Source organism: Anas acuta, chromosome 20 (assembly GCF_963932015.1).
Source record: "Anas acuta chromosome 20, bAnaAcu1.1, whole genome shotgun sequence".
NCBI lineage: Eukaryota > Metazoa > Chordata > Aves > Anseriformes > Anatidae > Anas > Anas acuta.
In genome coordinates, this window is record NC_088998.1 from 2,583,526 (window position 1) to 2,604,543 (window position 21,018).

The window sequence follows — 21,018 nt, forward strand, 5'->3', positions numbered from 1 at the left end:
AGAGCAATGAGGAGGAAGCAGCAGCAGCTCTGGCTGTGCAGGATTGATGGAGTCGGTTCTTACTCCTACATGGTGGACATTGGGATGGGTGAAGCTGCTCAGCCAGCTGGGTCTGTATGTCTGAGCTCAGGCTGGGGCAGATGGGAATGACCCCTTGGACCATGCCCAGGGTCATCTTGGTTGGCTGGAGCTGCAGGTAGGACAGATAACAGTGGGTGTATTTGGGATTTCGTGCAGCTGATGGGACAACCTGGGGCAGGTGAGGAGCCACAGAACTTTGTCATCTTCAGCACTAAGGAATCTCAGTCCTCCTCTGGGCTTCTTTGTTTAATACTAAGGTTCAAAACTCAGACTTTGCAGCAAAGCACTTTTTTTGGACAAGAAAATAGAATCTTAGAGGTAGCAAAAGTCACCAGCATGAAGAAATTCCTATTGATGGCTTTCCAGGTGAATTGCCTTCTTAGTTTCATCTCATTCCAGCACTTTTCCTGTGTGATCCCTTTGCACCCCTGGGAGGAGCTTTCTTCCACCTCCCTCAGGTTTTCTTCTTGCCCAAACTAAGTGCATTTCTATGCTTTTCCCTTCTTGTTTCAGACAAGCTTTCTAATCAATATACTTTGTGTGTATTGATTGTGGTGACCTGGGCCCAAGCTTTAGAGGTATTTAAGACCACTGGGTTAATAATCTACATGCATTTCTGTTCATGGTTACAAATCAGTAAGGCAGAGGCATCAAATTATTTTAAGTTTTGCTTGCGGGTTTCTCTGCACTTGAAGTTTTTGCCTATGCACGAGGACAACCACACCCTGGTTAATCCTGGAGTCTTCTCGTGGCTGATTTTGGTGAAGATGTCTGATGCTGTGGTAAAGAACCAGGCTCCTTGCTGGTCTCCTCCCACTTTGTTTGCAGCCCTCCAAGGTGCCAGCTATGCACAGCTCTGAGCCATGTGCTGCTGGCTTTGTGGGTTCCCAGCCCCAGGCCGTGACCCCTCGCATGCAGGCTGCTGGAAATTGCACTTCTTGTCTTGCTCCCCAGAGTGCTGCAAACTCTGTAGTTCTTGCTGCGCTGTCATGCCCAGCTCTCTCTCAACCTTGATGCCTCCTGTATCTCTCTGCCAGGATAGATTGGCTCTGGATTTTATTTTTTTTGCTCCTGGATGTATTGGTTTTCATCTTTTTCTTTCCTAAGCCAAATTGGATTCTACCCGTTCAGCCTTCCACCTCTACAGGCAGCCACACTGATTAATGCCCTGAAGGGAATACTGCGCTCTCTTCTCCCCATCCCTTCCCCTCGCTCCTTGCCTCCTCTTTGCTGCCATGAATAACTCGGTCCCTGCTGTGGCTGCCTTTGGTCCTCTCCTGGTGAAGCTCCTTTGAGAAACACCAAAGGCTGGGGCCTCTGAGGGGGCCAGGTGGAGGCTGCCGGCCCCCTGCTGCTGCCTCCCTGCCAGCCCTTTTCAGGTTCCTGGAGTCGTGCTGGGGCTGTGCTGGGCCTCTGCTCGGTTATTTAATCTCAGAGAGATTTCAAAGGGTCTACGGTGCTGCAGTCAATGTTGGTTCCCTAGTGACAGTGCACCCTGCTGAAGCAAAATGCTTCAGGAATCAGGGGAAGATGGTGTCTGCCGCCCTGCTCGGACCCCCTCACTCCTTCCTGGCCATCCTGCCCACCTCTCTCTGTGCTGGTCTGAGTCACCACAGCACCCTCAGGAGGGGTATGGGGATGCTCAGCAGGTCCCCAGGCTCTTCCTGCATCTTCATCCAGGACCCCCAGCAGCTGTTTTTCTTTCTTTTTGTCTTGCTGCTGCTTATCCATCTTGCTGCTGCTGGTTCTCTGTGGGCTCCCTTTCTTCCAGGACTCGCTCTCTGCCTTTGCCTCTCAAAGTACAGGTTTGCACAAGGTAAGATAAATGTTTAGCACCGCCAAGGCTTTGTGTCCTTTGTTGTATAAACAGTTACAGTCATAAAGGTGTTGGGCTTTTTTTTGTTGCATCCAGCACACGCTTCCCCTTCTGAAGGATTTGCTGTTCTTCAGGAAGACAAAAGACAGAGATATGAACCTGCAGAACAAATTCTTTCCCTGCAGCAAGAATCTGCTTTTCTATGAACACTTGGATGCTGATGCGGTTAGTGAATGAAATGTTAGGCGTATTAACCAGATCAGACCCTGCCGAAGCAAGCTGCAGGGGTCTTTGCAGGACTGTGTGTTTGTGGCAGCAAACTCAGTCACGTAAGCCTTGTAAGAGCTGTAGGATGGCAGGAGTACGAGGAGGGCTCAGCAGGAATCTGCCCCCCACCATGCTATCAAAACTGGCGTCACCCAAGCAGCAAGGATTTGGCTGAATTAGGATGAGGATGCAAAGCTCTTCATCACAGGGACCTGAGAAAGAAAGAAAACAAAACAAAAAAAGAAGGATCTTTTTCTAGTTCTTTCCCACAGATGGTTAACCAAAATAAATGTTAGGAAATGGACTTCCACTCTTAAATCCAATTAAGTGTTTCTGCCTGCATGTGGATGCTCTCAGGATGCCTGGAGATGTGTGTGGTCCCTGTGCACCAACTCACCCTAGGGCACTCGGAAGGTCTGGTAAGGGATGTACAGCCCCTCAGCAAGCAGTTGCAGCTTGCCAGGAGCACAAGAGACCTGGCTTTACTGACAAAATGCAGGTAGTATCATGTCTATTTTACCTGTTTTATCACCCAGCATGGTTCTACCAGTGCATGTTCTTATCTCCAGGTTCCACTTGTAGCATCCTATGGATATTCCTAGTTCACTGTTGTTCTTTCTGAAGGTCTGTAGAAATATAGCCAGGTAATTGGCACTGAATCGTTTTTTGAGGTTCCTTCCTTGCTGCCTTTAAATGGGATGAACTGAAAGAGGAATTTTTAGTGCTTCACCTCATCCAAGCAGCCCCCTAGTAGCACGAAACGCGTGAGTTTGTGCCACTGCTGATCCTCTGGCATGTGCTTCCTGCAGTGATGCTCCTCCAGCTTGCACGTCAGGCAGCCAGAGGAGTTGGTGTATTCCATCAGCTACCCCCAGCCTGTCCCTCACTGCTCCCAAGTGATGTGGGCTGTTTAACAGGCTGCTGTCAAATATCAAGTCTGTACTTGGGCACTGCTCCATGTTCGAGCAACAAAGCTCACAAATTAAGCCTCCTGTCTTGGCCGATTTTGTTGCTCCACCAGGAGAATTCATTTTGGCCTGTGAGTAATTCAGGCAGTCAAACATCTGTAGGCCTGGCTAGTTCCTTAGCTAGCAGCTCACCCACTTAAATTTATCTGTCTCCTTTTGGCTCTTGGGGGCTGCATTTTTCCAGGCAGGACTATGTCCCTCAATGCCATCCAGGTTCAGCCTTACTCATTTCTTTGAAATACTTGGGCTAGAGATGATACCAATCCTTAAACTGATTTTGGTTTTAGACATAAAATTTTGAAGTCCTTTTCAATTCCTTTCTGGGAGTCCTTAGTGAGGCCCTTCTGAGATCTGTGCTGTTTTTGCTTGCTCTGAACAGTGCTTTAGATTCAGTAGAAGGCTGTTCTCCCATTATAAGATCTGAGTTTTCATAAGATCATGTGTAGCTCAGTGGTACTGTTCTGAATGAGGAGCTAATTACCTATGTCATTATCATGAATTGCTAATCACCACCACTATTAGTGGTAGCAATGACAGTAATGCTATATCGTCTCTTTTTGCCTCTTTCCTTTGAGTGGGAAGCACTTGTGTCTGCTTTCTACTGGGAAAACCTGAATCGCGGAGGTTTGAATGGTGTGATTAGTCTTGCAGCAAGCCTGGGTGTGCACCGTGAAACCCAAGACCAGGAGGCATGTTACTTGGTGCTCCATCTCTGCTCTTTTCTCTTATGTAGAAAAATTGATCAGAGACTTGGAGAATGGAGATGAGGGCTTTTGTTTGTTTTCCTTTTTGTTTGGTCTGACTTTTTTTTTTTCTCCCACTTAAGACCAACATAGGTAAAGTATTTGTCAGAATGTCATTGGATTATAATCTTCTCTGGCCCCTGATGGTTACTCATGAATTGACCTTGCCTCTCTCGTGGTTGGGGAGGCTCATGAGTTTCTCTGAAGTGGCCATTCCAGTGCATATTTACACCATGATATATTTTACTCTTCCTCCCCCTAATGTGATAAGAGACAATCATCCATTTTCCTCATGACTTTAAGCACTAACCACTCTTGAGGAGGAAAAAAAAAATGTGACACATTGAGCCTGACTGGTGTGGTGTATGGTTTCTATGATGAATGCCCTTCCGTTGATGTCTGTTCCTCTTGTCTCTGTAGGATCAGTTATTCACAACTGTCATGTTGTAACTAAAATATGCTGTAGTCATCTACCAAGGCAGAGCTTGTCTTCCTCCAAAGCAGTGTCTCCCGATGCTGTGCTGTGTGTAGGAGTACCAACCCTTCCAGCTTTCCTCCTCCTAATGCCTCACCAGGCAGTGCTGGAAGAGGAGCATTTGGGGGGCTTTTTTGGGGAAAAAGTGGTTGATGAAGGGCAACAACAGAGGAGCGTTATTCAATATTCTGCCATACAAAATTGGCCAAAGTATGGAGGACCAGCTGTGAAGAAAGTCCTAAAGGAAAAGCTGGTCAGGAGGCAGCATATTTCCTGCCTAAGTTTCCCAGAAGGTTTAGGAGATTTTTGCAAGTCAGTGGCATAAGTAGCAATTATTCTGGATAAAACAGGAAACTTATTTACTGCTGCCAAACATTCCTATGGGGTTTTCCCTGATTTATTTTAGAACTGTCAGGAAAACTTCAGCTCAAGTATTTCTAGATATAACACAACATTTTGGTTGAATTTTTCTATTTGTCTTTGAAAATGGTCTGAAATTTTGCTGAAAAGCTCTCATGCAGGAATTCTGAGAGTTTTCCAGTTACTGCAAACAGGGAATATTTCAGTTCCTGAATGATGATAAATGTAGCGGAGGAGAGAGCAGCATGCTTATATTAATGCATTTCACATGGAAACCTTTTGTAAAACTCCAGCTTAATTGGGGAGAGCTGAGAGAGTGAGCAATGCTTTCTTCCCCTAGGAAGAGCACCCATCAGGGCACTCCAGTCCCCAGCCTGCTGCGCTCAGACGACAGTCAGTGAGCAGAGACCCACGGTACCTGGGTCATCTCCTGAAAGCTGCCTTCCCAGCCTCTCTGGCAGGACAAACCGGGCAGCTGCAGGGAGCAGGAGGCCTGGACTGGGGCTGTTAGGCCACGAGATGTTGCTTTGGTTGGCTCTGGCACAGGGCTGTGCCTCCCTGCAGCTTCTGGTGGGTGCAGGTAGCTTCAGGCTCAGCGATATTTCCTTGCGAAATGAGTGCATGACTGCACAGAAACTACTGGAGGCTTGCAACTTATTATGGTTTCTACCTCATTTTCTTACACGTTTAAAGTTGAGAATAAAGAGACAAGACCTAGTTAGCTCTCACTGTCCCTAGGCCAGCTAGGAGCTGGCAGAGGATGAAAGGCTTTGCAGCAAAGCTCTCCCTCCCCTGCTCCTGAGGGGCATGGGAGCAGTGCCACGGCTCACCTGCTGCCCTTCCTGCCCGCTGCGGCCCTCGGCCAGGCTCCCCGCTGGGTATCGCCTCCTGCTGCCCCCCGGCACGGCCCCGCTCTGGAAATGCACGGGGACACACGCCAGCAGTGCAGGAAATCATCCCCCACCCCTCCGTGCCCGGCAGGTTAAATGCGTGTTGTCACCTCGCGTTGTCCGATCCCATTCTTCCCCATCCAGAGAGAAATGAAGAAGGAGAGGAGGTCCGTGGCCCCGACCAGCAGGCGCTGAACCAGAAATGAGCACGTTAAAAAGGAAGAGGGAGGAAATGGGCAGCCCAGCTGACACGTGCAGGCTCCCGAGCCACAGGGCAGCCACATGCCAAGGAGGAGCTGTCAGAGCAGAGCGGTGTTTCGGCTTCCTCTGTTTCAAGGTGGGGGACAGGAGAGGGGAATCAGGAGACTGGGAGCACGCTGCCAAAATCAGGAGCGCAGCTCAGCTGATGGCAGCTCACATCCGTGGCTGGTAGCTGTGTGTGTCGCAGTGCTGAGCCAAGTCCTCCTGCACTCCCCTTCTCCGCGGGTCAGGCAGTCCTGCCAAACTGAGCAAATTGTCAGCTTGGAGGGGTGAAATGGAGACTGTGAATACAAAGCTGGCTTTGGCCCTTGCAGCTCCTTTTTCCCCATTCTTCCTCCTCCTTCCCATCTCCTGCTCCTTGTTAGATTCTAACTGAGGAGCATGCATGGGTAATGAGCAGGTGATTAGTGAGGTGGTAGTGAAGAGCGAGGTTAACTAAGGCTTGCAAGAAAGGAGACTGCAATGTTAAGACGTTAAGTGTGGCAAAGGCTGGGGCACTGGTGTATGTGAGGGACAAAACCTCATCACACTTCTGACCACACAGGTTAAACTGTCACAGGATTCAGTCCTGTAACCGCTCATTGGTGTGTGCTCAAAGCGAGGGGCTGCAGAGGCTGTTTTGGAGCCCTGCAAATGGTAGAGGACACGTACATCTGCAGAGGTAGCTTCAGGTGGAGCACCAGGAGCTTCCTAGAGGTGACACAGGTCAGCCTGGGGAAAGCCTTAGTGTGGGTGTCTGCAGGTGGTGGCCACACTGTTGTCTCAGCATCGTTTCAAGGTAGGCTATACTTGGAAAAGGCTTTTGCAGTGGTTGGGTGAGTCTTTTTTTTTTTTTCCAGCCTGTGTTATTTGCTTCCTTTCTCACTCACCCCACCCTCGCACACTCTATAGCCTTGTCATAATCCGATGACAATTTGCTTGCTTTCCATGTGATTTTATCAAATAGCAAGATCGCTGTTACCCTAGATGCTCTGGGTTGAGGGTATTTCACCTTCCTGCAGAGTACCCAGCCTCACCTACAGCTCTCGTTTAACTTCTGTTTGTCAAAGTTGGCATAAGCCCTCAGAGGGAAAACTCTGAGGAGGGTGAACTGGGAAGAGTAAATCTCTTCCAGAACTGAAAGACCGCTGGTGCCTCTCTGACAAAATATTCTGCTTCTAGAGGGAATTATCTGGGGACAGTGATTTAGGTGGTGGAGAGGGATGGAGGAAAGCTTTTAGTGTTGTGGATAGTAATTTGTATTGCCTGACTGGATGGGTGCAGTGCATCAGGATCTCATTGGCAAGGATGTTGTGTGGCCCCAGAACAGAACTGTGCGCATTTGGGACTTTGCAGTCCTCCTGCAGGATGAGGGGCAGAGAAAGAGCTGAGGTAGAATCAAAGTGGTACCTTGTTGGGCAGCTACGTGTAGCGTGCTGTGGTTCCTGCTGCTATCGACTTCACAGGCTTTGTGAAGACAATCTCAATGGCAAAAGAAGGGCTGCATGTTTTCCCTGACTTTATGTGATGTGCTTTCTTATTCTTCTCCCTCTGTAGTGAATTTGCCAAAGAACGAGAGAGGGTAGAAAATCGCCGAGCTTTCCTGAAACTCCGTAGGCAGCAGCAAATAGAACGGGAGCTAAATGGATACCTGGAGTGGATCTTCAAAGCAGGTAAGGAGACACAGCTAATGTTGGACCAAGGTGCGTGGCACGTAGAGTCTGGTGATGGCAAGGACAAGGACCCCAGGATCAGTTCTTGGCATCCCTGGCCAGCAAAGCCTGGACAGGACCCAACTAGGACTTATTATTTTTGTTATGCTTGTTCCTGTGCAGTCACACTGAAGTTATTGCAGAAGATCCCAGTTTGGTTAAGCAAAAATAAAGGAGTTGGGCCAACCTGCTTTATTGCTGAGATCAAAGCAATTGTCTTAATATGATATAATACAAAAAGCGATACAGTGCACAGTCTCTGTGGTGGGGAAACTGTTGCCTGAGATGACTCATTTATATTTTATTTACTTTCCACCACAGCTATTTTATAAGCCTCTCTTGCTATGATGGCAAAATACACTGGAGTGTCATTTTTATGAGCTACAAAGATCACTTTCATGAAACTTATCCTGGCGCATGTGAACAGTGCTTTATAACTATTATAACTGAACATTAGGCTTTATTGCAAGCAGTGATCAACTTTAAGAAAGACCTAAAATCTCTTTTTTTAACAAAAATGGCAGGTTTTTCTTTTTATTGGATGGTAAAGATTACCAATAACCCTTCTGTGTTATAGAGTAGCTAATATATATTGACATAACCGCAGTGCAATTCATTAAGCATTGAGAAAACTTCTGGGGCTGATTTGCTTCCTTGCTTGCATTTCTGCAAAGCTTAAACTGAAAATGCCTTTTGGAATAACGATGGGGAGAAAAGAAGCGGTGGCTTCACAAATAGGTTTTCAGCTGCCTTCCTAGGCAGGTCAGCTTCACCTCTGCCCATTGCAAATGGGGAAAGTGAGGTCTGACGTTGTGTAGTGATGTGTGGGCATCAGCCAGCTGGCTGGTGGCAGGACTGGTGCTGTGTTGCTCTGAAGCTGTGGGACAAACCTTTGTTTCTGCTCTGCCTTGGTGCCCGCTGTGAGCCACCGGCCAGCAGAGAAGAGGACTGCAGAAGCTTCCTCAGACAGGAGTGGCCTGAACATGAGTTTTAACAACCTGACCAGAGAGAAAGAGGTCTGAAATGTAAAACAGAAAGAGCTAGTGGCAGTTTATATGGTGGCTTGATCCCATTATTCCCCAGAGCACTATGCACAGTAACAATTGAGTGCCAGTTGTATTGACTTTTATTCACTGTGACTGTTCAATGGCTAGTGCCCTCAATTAGGCAACCACTCTTTATCTCCCCTTAATTCTGTGGTTCTGTAGGAAAACAGGGGCCATTTGCTTTCCTTTCCATTTAGAACTTGTCTTCTCGTTTGTTTACAGCTTTTTGCTACCTCAAAATCAAATTAATTAATGGCTTTTCGGTTAGCTAGAGCAGAGTGCTGTGATTCTGCCTTGGCTCTGCTGCCATCTTGCTTTTAAGGCTCTTGAGATTTCTTGGGCTCTAAAACCCAGTTTCTCCATTAATAAAATAAAGATGAGAATTTCCTTGTAGGGATGTGGGTTGCTTTGTTTTATTTTGGGGACTGTTGTACCAATAAAAGCTACGAGGAGGTCATTGGCTGAACCTTGAGGTCTGAAAGTTGAGCTGGAGAAGTTATAAAATACACAGCCAGCCTCTGCTCCAAGCACTGAGTCCCTTTGGGAATGACTGTGGCTATTCTATTTCTGTGTTACCAGTGCTGTATAAATGGCGCATGAATATACAGTGAAATTTCTCTAAAATGCTCATATTTTTTTATTTTGTCTAATAACACAGGACCCAGAAGGTCTTACAGAACATGCAAGTGTATGCAAAAGAGCTGAATCAGGGAATAATAAAAATATCTTGTAAAGGCACTGTTGAAGATACAATAGGAATGTTTAAAAACAAACAAAAAAGCTTCTTAGTACAGCTGAATAATAACAATAATTAAAGTCAACTAATCAACTTAATGTTATTAAATCTTTAAATACAAAACAAACATATCATGAAGACTAGACAAAAGAGAGAATCAAGTGTTTGGAATTCAGGCATTGCAACTGTGGGACTGTGCAACCGATGGGGATTTCCCATTTCTGTTTCTGAAGCCAGGGTTTCAGCTATGCCCATGTGAATCATGGATTGTGCCACTCTTCCTTGCCCAGGACCGTGTGTGTGGCCATGGTCAAAGGAAGGTGCTTTGGAGAAAAACAAGCAGAATGGAGGTCAGAGGCTATCCAGCCTGCAACAGCCCCAGGCAGTGAGATGTTGTAAGCTCTTTGCATAAATTTTGCCAAAGCAAAAGCTCTTGGTGTTCTGCTCTAATGTAACTCTGGAGGGGTTTGGTTATTATTCATGTAACTATCTAATTGTTTTTAAATCCTTCTAGCATCCTTGACCTCAATGAATCCTGTAGCAAGGAGTTCCACATGTTAATAGTTGATTTGATTGAAGAAAAATGTTTTTTTTCCTTGATTTTAAGTATGGTGTCTTTCTGCTGCAGTGGGAGGAAGAGCTCAGGAGTGTACTTGGTATTTCTTTTTATTAATTCTCACTCTCTGCTGCGTCTCTACCTTGTTTCACCTTATTTTATTCTGCTCAAAAGCGTGCAGAGCCAATCTGCTCTTTTTCTGCTCTTCTCATGGAAGGCTCTCTAGGCTTCTAGTATTTATAGTATCCACCCCAGAGCATTTTGCTATTTCATTTATTTCTTATTTATTTTTGATGCAAGGTAGGAAGAGTGGAAAACTATGTTCCATTGGTTCATAAAGGGGCATCTTAATACTTAATGTTTAAGTATAATACTTACTCTGGTTGGTTTTGCTCTGTAACACTTTACATATTCTGAGTAGTTGCTAGAGTTGGAAAGGAGATTTTCTTGTTCTCCAGAGTGCTCAAGTTCCTACCTCAAGGGCTGTAATGGGTGTAAAACCAAGGAAAGCATTTGAATGACTAAAATCTTTCCTTCATCTGTACACTACCTCCCATTTGTCAACTCTGATTTTAATTTAGCATTATACTCATTATTTATTGACCACTTTTGAGTGCCTTTAATGTTTCTTAGAGCTTTCTCTATTTGTGAAGTGAGTAACATTATCTCTTGATGTACGTGTTGCATTAAAAAGGTAGTTCTGAAAAAAATTGGAGGTTGTTTACTATTAACCTCTTCTTATACTGAAACTGGAGCTTGTTTAGTCATCCATAAGAAAACAGTGGGTCTTTGTTTTGTACTTCTTAAATGCTGTCTGACTCGATCATGTTCCAGGCCTGGTTTAATGACTTGTCTTAATAGACATTGGTGTTGTAAGAACGGAAATCTTTAGTAGCCTGGCCCTTAAGTATCTGACTACATTTTTCCTTTTTTGGGGGGGGCACTTTTATTTTTTTCCAGTGGTGAAATAAGGCTATAAAGAGGAAGAAAATAGTAACAAAAAATGCTTGTGAAGTTTTCAAGGAGGTACCTTGGCACAGCTAAAATATTTTGGTGCCAACTCACTACTGATAAATCACCAGAAGTGCAGCGACGGTTGTAACTGAAGCAAAGGTAGCTCAGGCTATTTTAAATGTGGATTGTTTAATACAGTCAGCAGCGTATCTGCTTGAGGAATCTATACCAAGGTGTTTTAAGCAATCATATCTTTAATGTGTAGCTACTTGTCTGAGCTATACTTAATACAGGAAGCCTTAATTGATGGAGTGCTTAACAAAGGCTTTCCCTAGTGAAGGGTTGGGAACAAAGGAGAAAATTGGAACACAGCTGATGTACTGAAGTGTTGAATGTAGACACGCATGACTTATAACAAAAAAGTCACCCTCTGTCTAGTCAGTTTCCTTAGAGGTTGACTTCCTTGAAATAGGGTCATACAAAGACCAGGTACGAAGGCTTTAAACCCATTTCTTGTGCGCATGTTAAAGAATGAAGACATGGGATAGTCAGAAGAGTTCACATATTTTTCAAATGAAATAACAGGAGACTTCATGTAAAATTCCCATGTAAGTTTATCATGAAGCCAAGACTAAGCATGGAAAATTGTTACTCAGTGGAGTCTTTTTGATGGTGTTGTGAGCAGATGTCCTACACGTGATTTAGAAACCCGAAAGTGTTTTCAAAGCAGTAAGGTGTTCAGAGGTGTGACTTTCAGGGCTGAAGCAATGATTAAATTACATAGCTTCTTGCTATAATTCTTATGGTAATTGCCATGCCAAACCTGTGAGTGTTGACTGTCTGTAACATTTAGAAGCAAAATCTATGGCACATTTAGAAATGGACCAGTAATCCTAACTTTAATCTCAAAGAATGAAGTCATTTATCTGCTTTCAGCAAATTACTTAAAAACCCACTCTTCCCTCTGATGAAAGCCAGCAGACAGAGGTGCAAAAAGCAATGCTTCACACCATGGTACTCTTCTAGGCATGAGTCAACTGTACTCACCAAACACTGCTTGAGCTCAACTAGTATCAAATAAAGTCTTGCTGGTGATCACCAACCCCGTCCTGTCCCACCTGCTCTGTGTCAGAACAAGGTTGCTCTTTGCTTCATGTTTTTCTTTTCGCTCCATGCAAAAGTAGTAGCAAGTCAATCCAAAATTGTGCCTTTCAGAGGAGGTAGAAAGTGGTGAAGTCAAGCAATGTAATCCCTGTTAAACTCCTCAAAACTATAGCAACTGTTAGGCTGTCATGCTGCATTTTGAATGGAGAGAGGAGAACTAGAAGTTCTCCGCACAGAGTAAAGAGTTTATAAGCCCACAAATATTCTTTCAAAGATATTTCTCTTATCTTACAAGGACATGCATCGATTTGAAAACACTGCTCAGAGACTGGAATTCTTTCTGCTCAGAGCTTATCGAGTTGCCGGTCTTCTGCATTTTCCTTCTTTCCCAATCCATCTCTTTCACACAGCACTGATTCTGAACATTTATTTTCTCCTGTAGTAAGCAGGCTTTGGGAATGGATTTAACCTCTCTCTTTCAGCTCACTGTAACATGAATGTCATTCCTTGACACAACAAAGCTTTATGCACCTCAGGCTTCACCTTTCTGTAGAAGAAGCACAGCGACAAGCCCTTGACACAGCTGGAAAAAGTAACCAGCATCCACAAAAAATGGCAACAACATGCATGAGATGGCCAGAGAGAATAATTGCTAGGAATTAGAGACCCCTATGAGAGTCCGATGGCTAGTTTGAAGCTTCAATGGTTAATTCCTTTTTTTTTTTTTTAAACTTCTGTAGCCTGTTTAAAGTGAGTTATTTGCTGTAATGCACTCTCCTTTAGAGTACATTATGTCCTATCTCCCCTCAAAGAGAAGGGGCACCATGTTTCTCTGCTGCTTTGCCTGTTTTGTTCTGCTGGCCGGTTCTTCAGTAGAAGACGACTGCCATTATTTCCAGTCCTGTATTGTGCTGAGGTTTGTCAGTACTTAATGACCAGCAATTAATCTTTCTGCTGAGACACCCCTCACTCTGCTATCCTAGCGAAGGCCCTGTGCCTTTGTTTGGAGGCTAGAAGTTGCTGATCTGATACTGTGTCTTTGTTGAATATCTCTTCTAATGTGGAGATACTATTGTATGGAGGTTTTTCAGGCTTCCTAATTATCTTCTGCCCTTCTCTGTTAGTGATAACTAAAGGCAATGCAACTTCTGAGCCTCTGCTAAAGATGCTGCATGGTTTAAAAACGAAAAAAAAAGGTAATGATGTGATTTCTTTCTGCTGAACTATCTTACAAGCAGGTTTTAAAAGCCTTATAAAGCCCCACTGGGGCAGATACATCTCTTCGGTTCCCTGGAGGATACAAGACAAATGGGAGTGACTGTCAAGGGAGAGGACTAAAGAGCAAGGGTGGAGGAGAGACAGGCTTGAGGCAATTGCATGGGTGAGATGTGTTTTTTGGTCTCTTTTAAAGAGACAGCAGAAGTGAACCATGGAAGAGGTATATCTGTGGAGGGAGATATATTTGGGGCCCTGAATTTGGGGCAAAGGCTCAGCTGGTCCACAGAGTTGTCTCAAGACTGTACTTTGTAGGTGAAAATACATTAGTATCAAATTGTCACTTACAAATTCAGATGTCCCATTGGCATTTATCATCCTGGTTTCTGAAAGCTCAATATGGCTAAACCTGTCATCAGTCTGGCCATGTGGGTACGGGTGACTCTGGAACATCAGATGGCATCAGTACACCATTGCAAATCATGATGTCCATATAGGTCACAGGACCCCAAGGTGATCTGGAGACTTGGGGTTGTTCTTTAGCTTCTGTGCAAAGGGTGGTAAAGAGGAATGGCAAACTATTACAAGAACGTGCAATCTGAGGCCACTTAGAAACAGGGGAAAATAGTAATTTATTTTCCTACACAGTCAGAGATCTGTGAAGGGAACAAATACAGTGATTTTCCTCCCGCACTGGTACAAATCAAGCACAGAATTGAGTTGCCACCTAAGCAAATGAGCTTTCTTTACTGGAGTGTTTTAATTTTTAATATATTTTTTTTCTTTAAACAAGAAGTGATCGAAGCTGACAGCTCTCTGAGCGCTGACTAGTAAATGTGCTGGGTCTTCCTTAAGCAGACATCTCTCTTGCATTGTACTCAACTGGATGTAGCTCCTAAAGAAAAGCTGCTTGCCTTCTGACCTCTGCTAGCTCATTACTTTCATTGCTCACCACCTGCCTGGCCATGTGTCTGCTCCCTGCAGTCCCACAGGGTAGCTTGTATTAGTCCATGTAATTACCAAATGCATTCTGAAATTCAGCTTCTCTCTGGGAGTGGCAGAAGAGCTCCTCTGGGATGTGTTTGCCTTCCTGGGCTTGTTTGTCACAAGACCTAAACATACATTCCAGCCCAAATGGTTGTGAATTTCCAGTGCAACTTGCTATCCTGTCGCATGGGTAAATAAAACCTACCTGTGTGGTGCAGAGGAGCCCATTTCAGATATAACATACAGCTCCTTAAATCACACTCCATGAGCAATGCAGTTTTTTAAAAAAAATCTATAGGAAATTGTCTACTGTATTAGCACCTTGAGCTCGTACTTCTGCCAGCACAGGGTTGCTTTGGGTATCACGTTTGCAGGCCCTTTGTCCAGCTGCCTTTGGGAAGGGGCCAGCTTCTCTAACCATCCCTTCTGTTTTACAGCAGTCAAATTCATTATTAATTGTCATCAACCTTTTTTTTAACTCCTGTAATTTTAACCCCAGAATACCAGTATAGCTGGTATATACCAGTACGCCCTAGGCAAGACTTCAGAAGTACCTTTTTAGAAGTTTGAGATAGTTTTTGAACTAAAAAAAGCCTGTTTTAGTTGTCTGACCTGTGTTAATGAGCTTCAGAAAACACCTGAATTGTATTGTTTTCATGTTTGTGGGTGGTGGTTGTTTTTTTCCCCCTTCTTTTTGAAGGACTTCATGCCTGTTAACAAGCAGATTGATAGCTCACTTGACATTTTTAACCCTCTCTCAGCACCATTGATTTCCTTCCCACCTTCTGAGTCTTTGGTACATTAGTTTGCATTTTCTTTTGTTTTCCTCTGCTTGGGTTCTGGTCTTCCTCAGTCCTGAATATTATTTTCCAGCCTTCTCAATTTGCTGTCTTATTAAAGTATCATTCACTCTCTCTCTCCCCCAGATGATTAATAAAGAGATTATGTAAGACTTGTGTGGTAGTACTGATCCCTCCAGTATTCCTCCAGACGGCTCTTTGATGTTTGGCTGTGGTTTGCTTTTATTTTTGTAGTTAGCCTTCTATCTAGGCTGGTTTAAATGGACTTTTAAGCAAAGTTTTATAGGAAGGCAGTATCAGACGTAATTTGGGATCTTATTAAAATATCTATGTCAAACATATGAAACAATTTGTCATTTTTAATAATACAAGGAAGTGTACAGTTCACCAGCTGCCAATTCAATATTTTGTAATCTTTGACTGTCTTTTAGAAGATCCTTACACAATTTTTACAGCAGCAAGCTAAAATCTGCAGTTCAGGCCATATGAACTGTAAGGTTTCAAGTTTTGGCACAGCATGGTGCGTGCTGCAAATTGACTTGGGTGATGACATTTGCATTGTGAAACCTCAGGAAATTTGGTCTTCTTTCACACAGAAATGAGTCAGTTTCGATTGGGGGTGTGTGTGTTTTTTTTTTCAGTGTTCTTTGAGTTCTTGTTCTGTAGGAAAGTATAAACTCATATTTTGAAGACAAGATATACAGCAATGGAAAACCAGTGGTGACATCTCACGTACATTGCAGTTTGAACTGTGCTAGCCTGAAGTCCACTATAGCAACTTTGCCATGGATTTTATTTCGACAAAGATTTGACCTGATGGCTATTTGGTGACATTCTGTCCCTTGTGATGTGGCAGAGCTAATGTGTGCCACAGCCTCACTAGTGTTACTCTGTGCAATGAGACGGATCATCTTCCCCTGGCTTAAATCCTGGTATTGTTGATGGAGACATAAGTGTGGCAATGGGCACCAAGCATCTTTCATTCCTCGGTGTCTCCAGTGGGGCTGGGCATGAGGGACCATCCTCTGCCTTGTGGAGACCTGTGGCCTTGCTTGGAGCTGAAGGAAGGTTCTTGCTCTACAGAACTTCCTTGTGGGTGGTATCTTGGTAAAGAAACTCAAGTGGATGGCTCATTGTGAAGAGGAGGAAGTGCTGCAGTCTTCAGGTGGTTCATTTAACCTCCTTCCCTGGTTCTGTGAACCATCCCTTTTTTGACAGGCTTGGTGTAACTGAGTGATACAGCTGGGACAGAGGTTTGCTGCACCCAGCTCAGCGGGTTTTAGAGTGGGGATGCGATAAACCTGAGGTTGAGCCTGGCTGTTTTTCCTCTTACAGAGGAGGTCATGCTGGCTGAGGAAGACAAGAACGCAGAAGAGAAATCTCCTCTGGACGGTAGGTAGTTTTGCTGTGTGGTTTTCCTCCCGCAACACACGAGAGGTTCACCTGCTGTACGCTGACGTGGCTTTCTGCTGCAACCAGGAGGGTGTGAGCAACACGCTCTTGCATGCACTTGGAATAAGTCGGGCTAAAGAGTCCCTTTTCCTGTACCGGGCCTTTTTGAGGTTGCAGGTGGATGATGAGCAGTTATGACACACCACTCTGGGATGGGGATCTGCCCGCGGGGTGGCAGGGGCACCCGCCGCAAGCAGAGGCGGCTGTGCCTGGGGGTAGGCCGCAGGGCGGATGCCAGAAGAGAAATGCGCTGAGCGAGAGAAGGCAGGGCTCTGAACCAAGGTTGCCAAATGGATTTGACAAAGAGACTAAGACCCCTGTTACTTGTAAGCAGTAAGACATAACAGGGTGTGGTGATCCTCTCTTCCGACGTGTGACCCTAGCGTGTCAGGCCGGCTGGAGCGTTGGACACAGTGCAGCGAGGACGCGGGGCCCGCTCTCCCTGTGCCTCGAGACCGATGAGCTCTTAGGATGCGACAGTCAAAGTTCAGTTAAAGATTCTTCCCTCTCCCTTTTCTGACCATCTTTCGTCCTCCCATGTCTCCTCCTTTCCCCTCCCCTCCCTTTCCCCCCTCTTTTTTTTTCTCCTCCCATTCACTGTCAGGGAGGGCCGCCTCGGAAGGGCCGATTCAACAAGGCACGGCACCGGCAGAGACTAGCAGCGGCAGCAGCTACAACAGTGAGTGGATTGCAAATCACCAGGGGCTCAGGCGGCACAGCGGGGCAGCGCTCCCCCCTCGCCCCGAGCGCCCAGGTCACCGGCGATGCTTCCCACCCGCTTTGGCTCCTTTTGCCCTGAGCTTGGTGGCTCCTGGGGCATCGCGCGCCCGGCCGCTGGCTTGGCTGGGTGACCTGCGCTCGGGGAGGGCTCGGGGATGGACGAGCTGGGGCTGCAGGAGGTCAGGGCTGAGGTGCACTTGGAAAATCTCCGTGGGTGTGTATGTGGGGGTGTGTGTGTGCATGGGTGTGTTGTCCAGCCTGTGGGTGTAGCCAGGGCTTGTAGTCTCGAGCTGCGATGAGTGCTAGAAGAGCAGGCTGAAGGGCTGAGTGCTGTAAGCAAACTGGAGGTGGGTGCAGGCCATGGAGCAAAGTCCCAGTTACGCTGAGGCTCCATTCATCCAAGTAAGCTAAAGGAGCCTGGTGATGGTCCCAGCCTTGAAGCCAACTAGTATAGAGCAGCCCACGTCCCTGCTAGCAAACGGCCTCAGCCTCCTACACAGGGGTCATTGCATCCAAAGTGCCTGTAGGGATGGCATGCTCTAATTACTAAATTTAGGGTGTTTTTTTTTTTTTCTTTGGGGGGTATGGAAGGGAAGTGGGAATGAGGGAGAAGATAAAGGAGAAGGTGTTTGATTCATGTCAAGGAATGCAGTGAAACTTTGCTCCCAGGGTTGGTTAAGGTCCAGTGCTGGGTATGGCCCTGGGTGTGCTGGAGTTCACTGGGGCAGCTGCAACCTGGAGGGCCCCAGCACCGGTTGTTGCAGGGACTGAGGATCCAGCCCTGCTGCTGGGTGGGGAAAAAAAGAACAGAAGAGGTTATCTGCAAAAATTGGGTCCAGACCGCAGGTTGAGAGCATCCTGTCCTCTTCGAGCCTCTGAACCTGGGAGATGTTCTGGGAGCTTCCTTGAGGTGGCACAAACACGAACGCTTAGCTGGAGAGGAAGGAGTCCATCTGTTTCTCTGACAAGGCAGGGAAATTGGTGTAGGTGAGGGGGTCGTCTCGTACAAACACATCCAGGTTAGCTGCTGCAGAGTGCGTGGGTTTGCTGTGTGTGCCTTCTGAACAGTTTGTATCACCACACCGTGGGGTGTCTTACTGCTGATAGCAAACGGTGCTTAGTTACTGTCTGTCTTGAAGCTGTTACAAAACTGTATCAACGTATTTTTTTCTGATAGTTCTCAAGGTTTGCAGGTAGGTGGTCGCGGGCCCAGCATCCACTCTGCTCCTGCGCTTCCCCGCGTGCACTGGGTGAGCAGTGCAGACCTCTCCGAGCCTTAGGCTGCAGTTCTCCTTCCCCGTCTTGTAAAACGGTGTAGCAGTGTTTATCCTCCCTGCTCTTGGACAAAGAGTGTTCTCAGAGAGCTAGGACATCCCCAGAGGGAAGGAATTGTGCAGTGGGTGCTATTAAGAGTGCGTTTGCTGAGCTGTAGCATTTGCTTTCAACGTAGCATTTTTTGCTGCTTAAGGCATCACTCTGCGGTAAACGGTATCCAAGCCCCATAAATGCTAACTTCTTAATGGTGCACGCTGTAAACAACATTAATGTTTTTAATGGATAGAAGCACTCGTCTCGTAACCCACGGGGGCTCAGAAAGGTTCAGTGACCCTGCCCAGCCTTTCTGTTGTGCTAAAAGGTCCAGCAGCTGCAGTGACCCCCCCCACCCTACTGCGTCTGCCGTGGGGTGAAGTGTAAGCGTGCAGAACTGTGCCTGGCAAACCTTCAAGATCTAGAAGGTGAAATAAGTAACCACCCTGGCATCGCAGCATGCAGAGACCCTGCAAAGTTGTAGGCTGACCGATTTGCTCCCGCTTACACCCTTGCGTGAGAGCTTTAAGCTGACATTGGGCAGTAAATGCTGGCCCTGGAGAGTGAGGGGTGGGGGAGAGAGAATCCACTCTGAAAGCTCACGGGGCATTTTCTCTTTAATTTGCACACAGTGTTGAAAAGAGCTGCAATAAAGAAGAGCAAAAATGACCTGATTCATGCTGAAGAAGGTGAGGACCATTTCACAGACATTTGCTCCGTTGGTGAGTACTGGCTTCGCATTCCGCCAGGTTTAGATCTTCGGCTAAACGCGTTCATGTCCTGTTTCCTCCGAGTGGCTCCTTTGCTCCAGAAACTGTAGTTTCAAGAAGGGGAACTATCACTGCTCCTACAGCAGCACTCAGCTTTCCAAAGCCAAAGGCATCGTGGCTTAACCCACTCCCCTCGCTGCCCTGCTCAGCTCTCGCATGCTGCACCCTTTCAGAAAGCCCTGCTAAAACGCTTGGAGAAGCCATGCTGTGCTGGGCACACTGCGGTTCTGCTTGGAACATGCTCACGTATGCTAATGAAACCCAAATATGTCAAATGGATGCCGCTAAGCCTCATCCGTTGTGGGGAGGAGAGGAAGTGGACAGACATCTGGTCACACCTGCCACGACAGCACACAGTATGGCTTAGGAGCCTTTGCCAAGTGAATGGGCATTGGCAAATGCTAGGCAGTGGCCCCAGCTCCCTCATCCTTGCCTTAGAAGGGGTTCTTGTTGAGTTCTCCACATGTCTAAAGCCAGATATAGAGATATGCATGCATATGCATGCAATTGCCCCTGTGCAGGATGCAGTGTGGCATCCTGCAAAGTCTGCCACTGCAGGTACAAATTTGGCATCTTCTTTGGTTTGCATGGGAGGCAGGCTCGGAGCACCCAGCACCCCTCTGTGCACCCAGCTCGGTGGACATCAGCAGAAAAACCTTTCAGTTGTGGTTTTTCCCTGCTGGCTGGAGAGACATCTTCCTGCCTGCTTTGGAGACAGTTATTTTGCTTATTCCTATCCCTGTTGTTCAAGTCTGTATTTTGTTTTGCTGCTGAAGCAGCAGATGTTCTCATTATCTCCCAAAGAAATGCCTTGGCACCCCGGTTACCACGAAGCAGCAAATCCTGGATGTGTAAGGGCAGCAGCACAAACAGTACACTTGAGAGTATATGGCCATGTATGCTTGCAAGCATGAGCGCCTCAAATGCTCTTTGGAAATTTGGCATTAACCTTTTAAGAGATTACAGCTGCTGCTGGATTTTTTCCCCTTTAAATGAAGACCTACTTGCAGGAAATGAGCACTGCTCTGTGTGTTCCTGACACCATCACCCTCTGTTGCAGTGCCACAGGCTGCAGGTTTTGTGGCTGAACTGCTGACACTCCTATGTGAGATTTGTTGCTGAAAGAAGGTGAAACTGCAGCAGCCGTGTACATTTTTTTGTTTTGTTTCTGAGTAGCTCAGATCCCTGCATGGATAACACGGAATCATCATTTCTGGAACATTTGTTTATGGCTGCAATAATTATGAGATCTTTGCATTCACATCCAAGTCCCTCTAGGCTCTGGGCACCCATGCCACGCAAACAGATCTTTCAATTCAGCATTTCAGGTGGCAACGGATGACGGAGCATCTGGGCTCGTGGATAATCTGATGCAGAGCTGGGAACTGTCTCAGGAGCATATGGCAGGGAAAATAACAGCAGTGCTTTCCACCTTCTGTGAGTGGTTCATCCACTGGGGAGAAGTGTTTGTGATTTTGATTCATGGAACAAGACTAAAAAGAAGAAATGGATAAAGCAAATACTTCTGCAGGCTCTTGAAAAGACTGAAGCTCTGCATAACATAAACGATCGGATCGTATGGGTGATTATGCATAAAGAGTATGGTTTTGAGAAAAGTTTTTTTGGATGGTTTCCTTGAGCTATCATGTTTTGTTGATGGCAGCACAAGAACTGTGGAAGAACTAGAAATACAATTGCTGAACACAGAGAGAAGATGCAGACCAGAGGGGCAGAGACGTTGACAGGTCTCTTGCTGGCTGTTGCCTGAATACGTTGCACTTTAATTCAAACACAAGTACCTCAATGAGCCTTATAATT

General features: G+C 46.1%; 1 protein-coding gene across 2 annotated transcripts in view; it reads left to right on the top strand.

Annotated features, from left to right (window-relative positions):
* Positions 1-21,018, top strand: part of CACNA1B (calcium voltage-gated channel subunit alpha1 B) — a 299,175-nt gene that overhangs the window by 153,880 nt on the left and 124,277 nt on the right. The window contains exons 11-14 of one of the 2 annotated variants that reach the window (XM_068656842.1): positions 7,398-7,513; positions 16,286-16,342; positions 17,007-17,081; positions 19,063-19,119. In XM_068656842.1, coding sequence (XP_068512943.1) covers positions 7,398-7,513; positions 16,286-16,342; positions 17,007-17,081; positions 19,063-19,119 — 305 coding nt within the window. Of the gene's footprint in view, positions 1-7,397; positions 7,514-16,285; positions 16,343-17,006; positions 17,082-19,062; positions 19,153-21,018 lie in introns of both variants that reach the window. The other variant, XM_068656844.1, reaches the window with a different exon arrangement.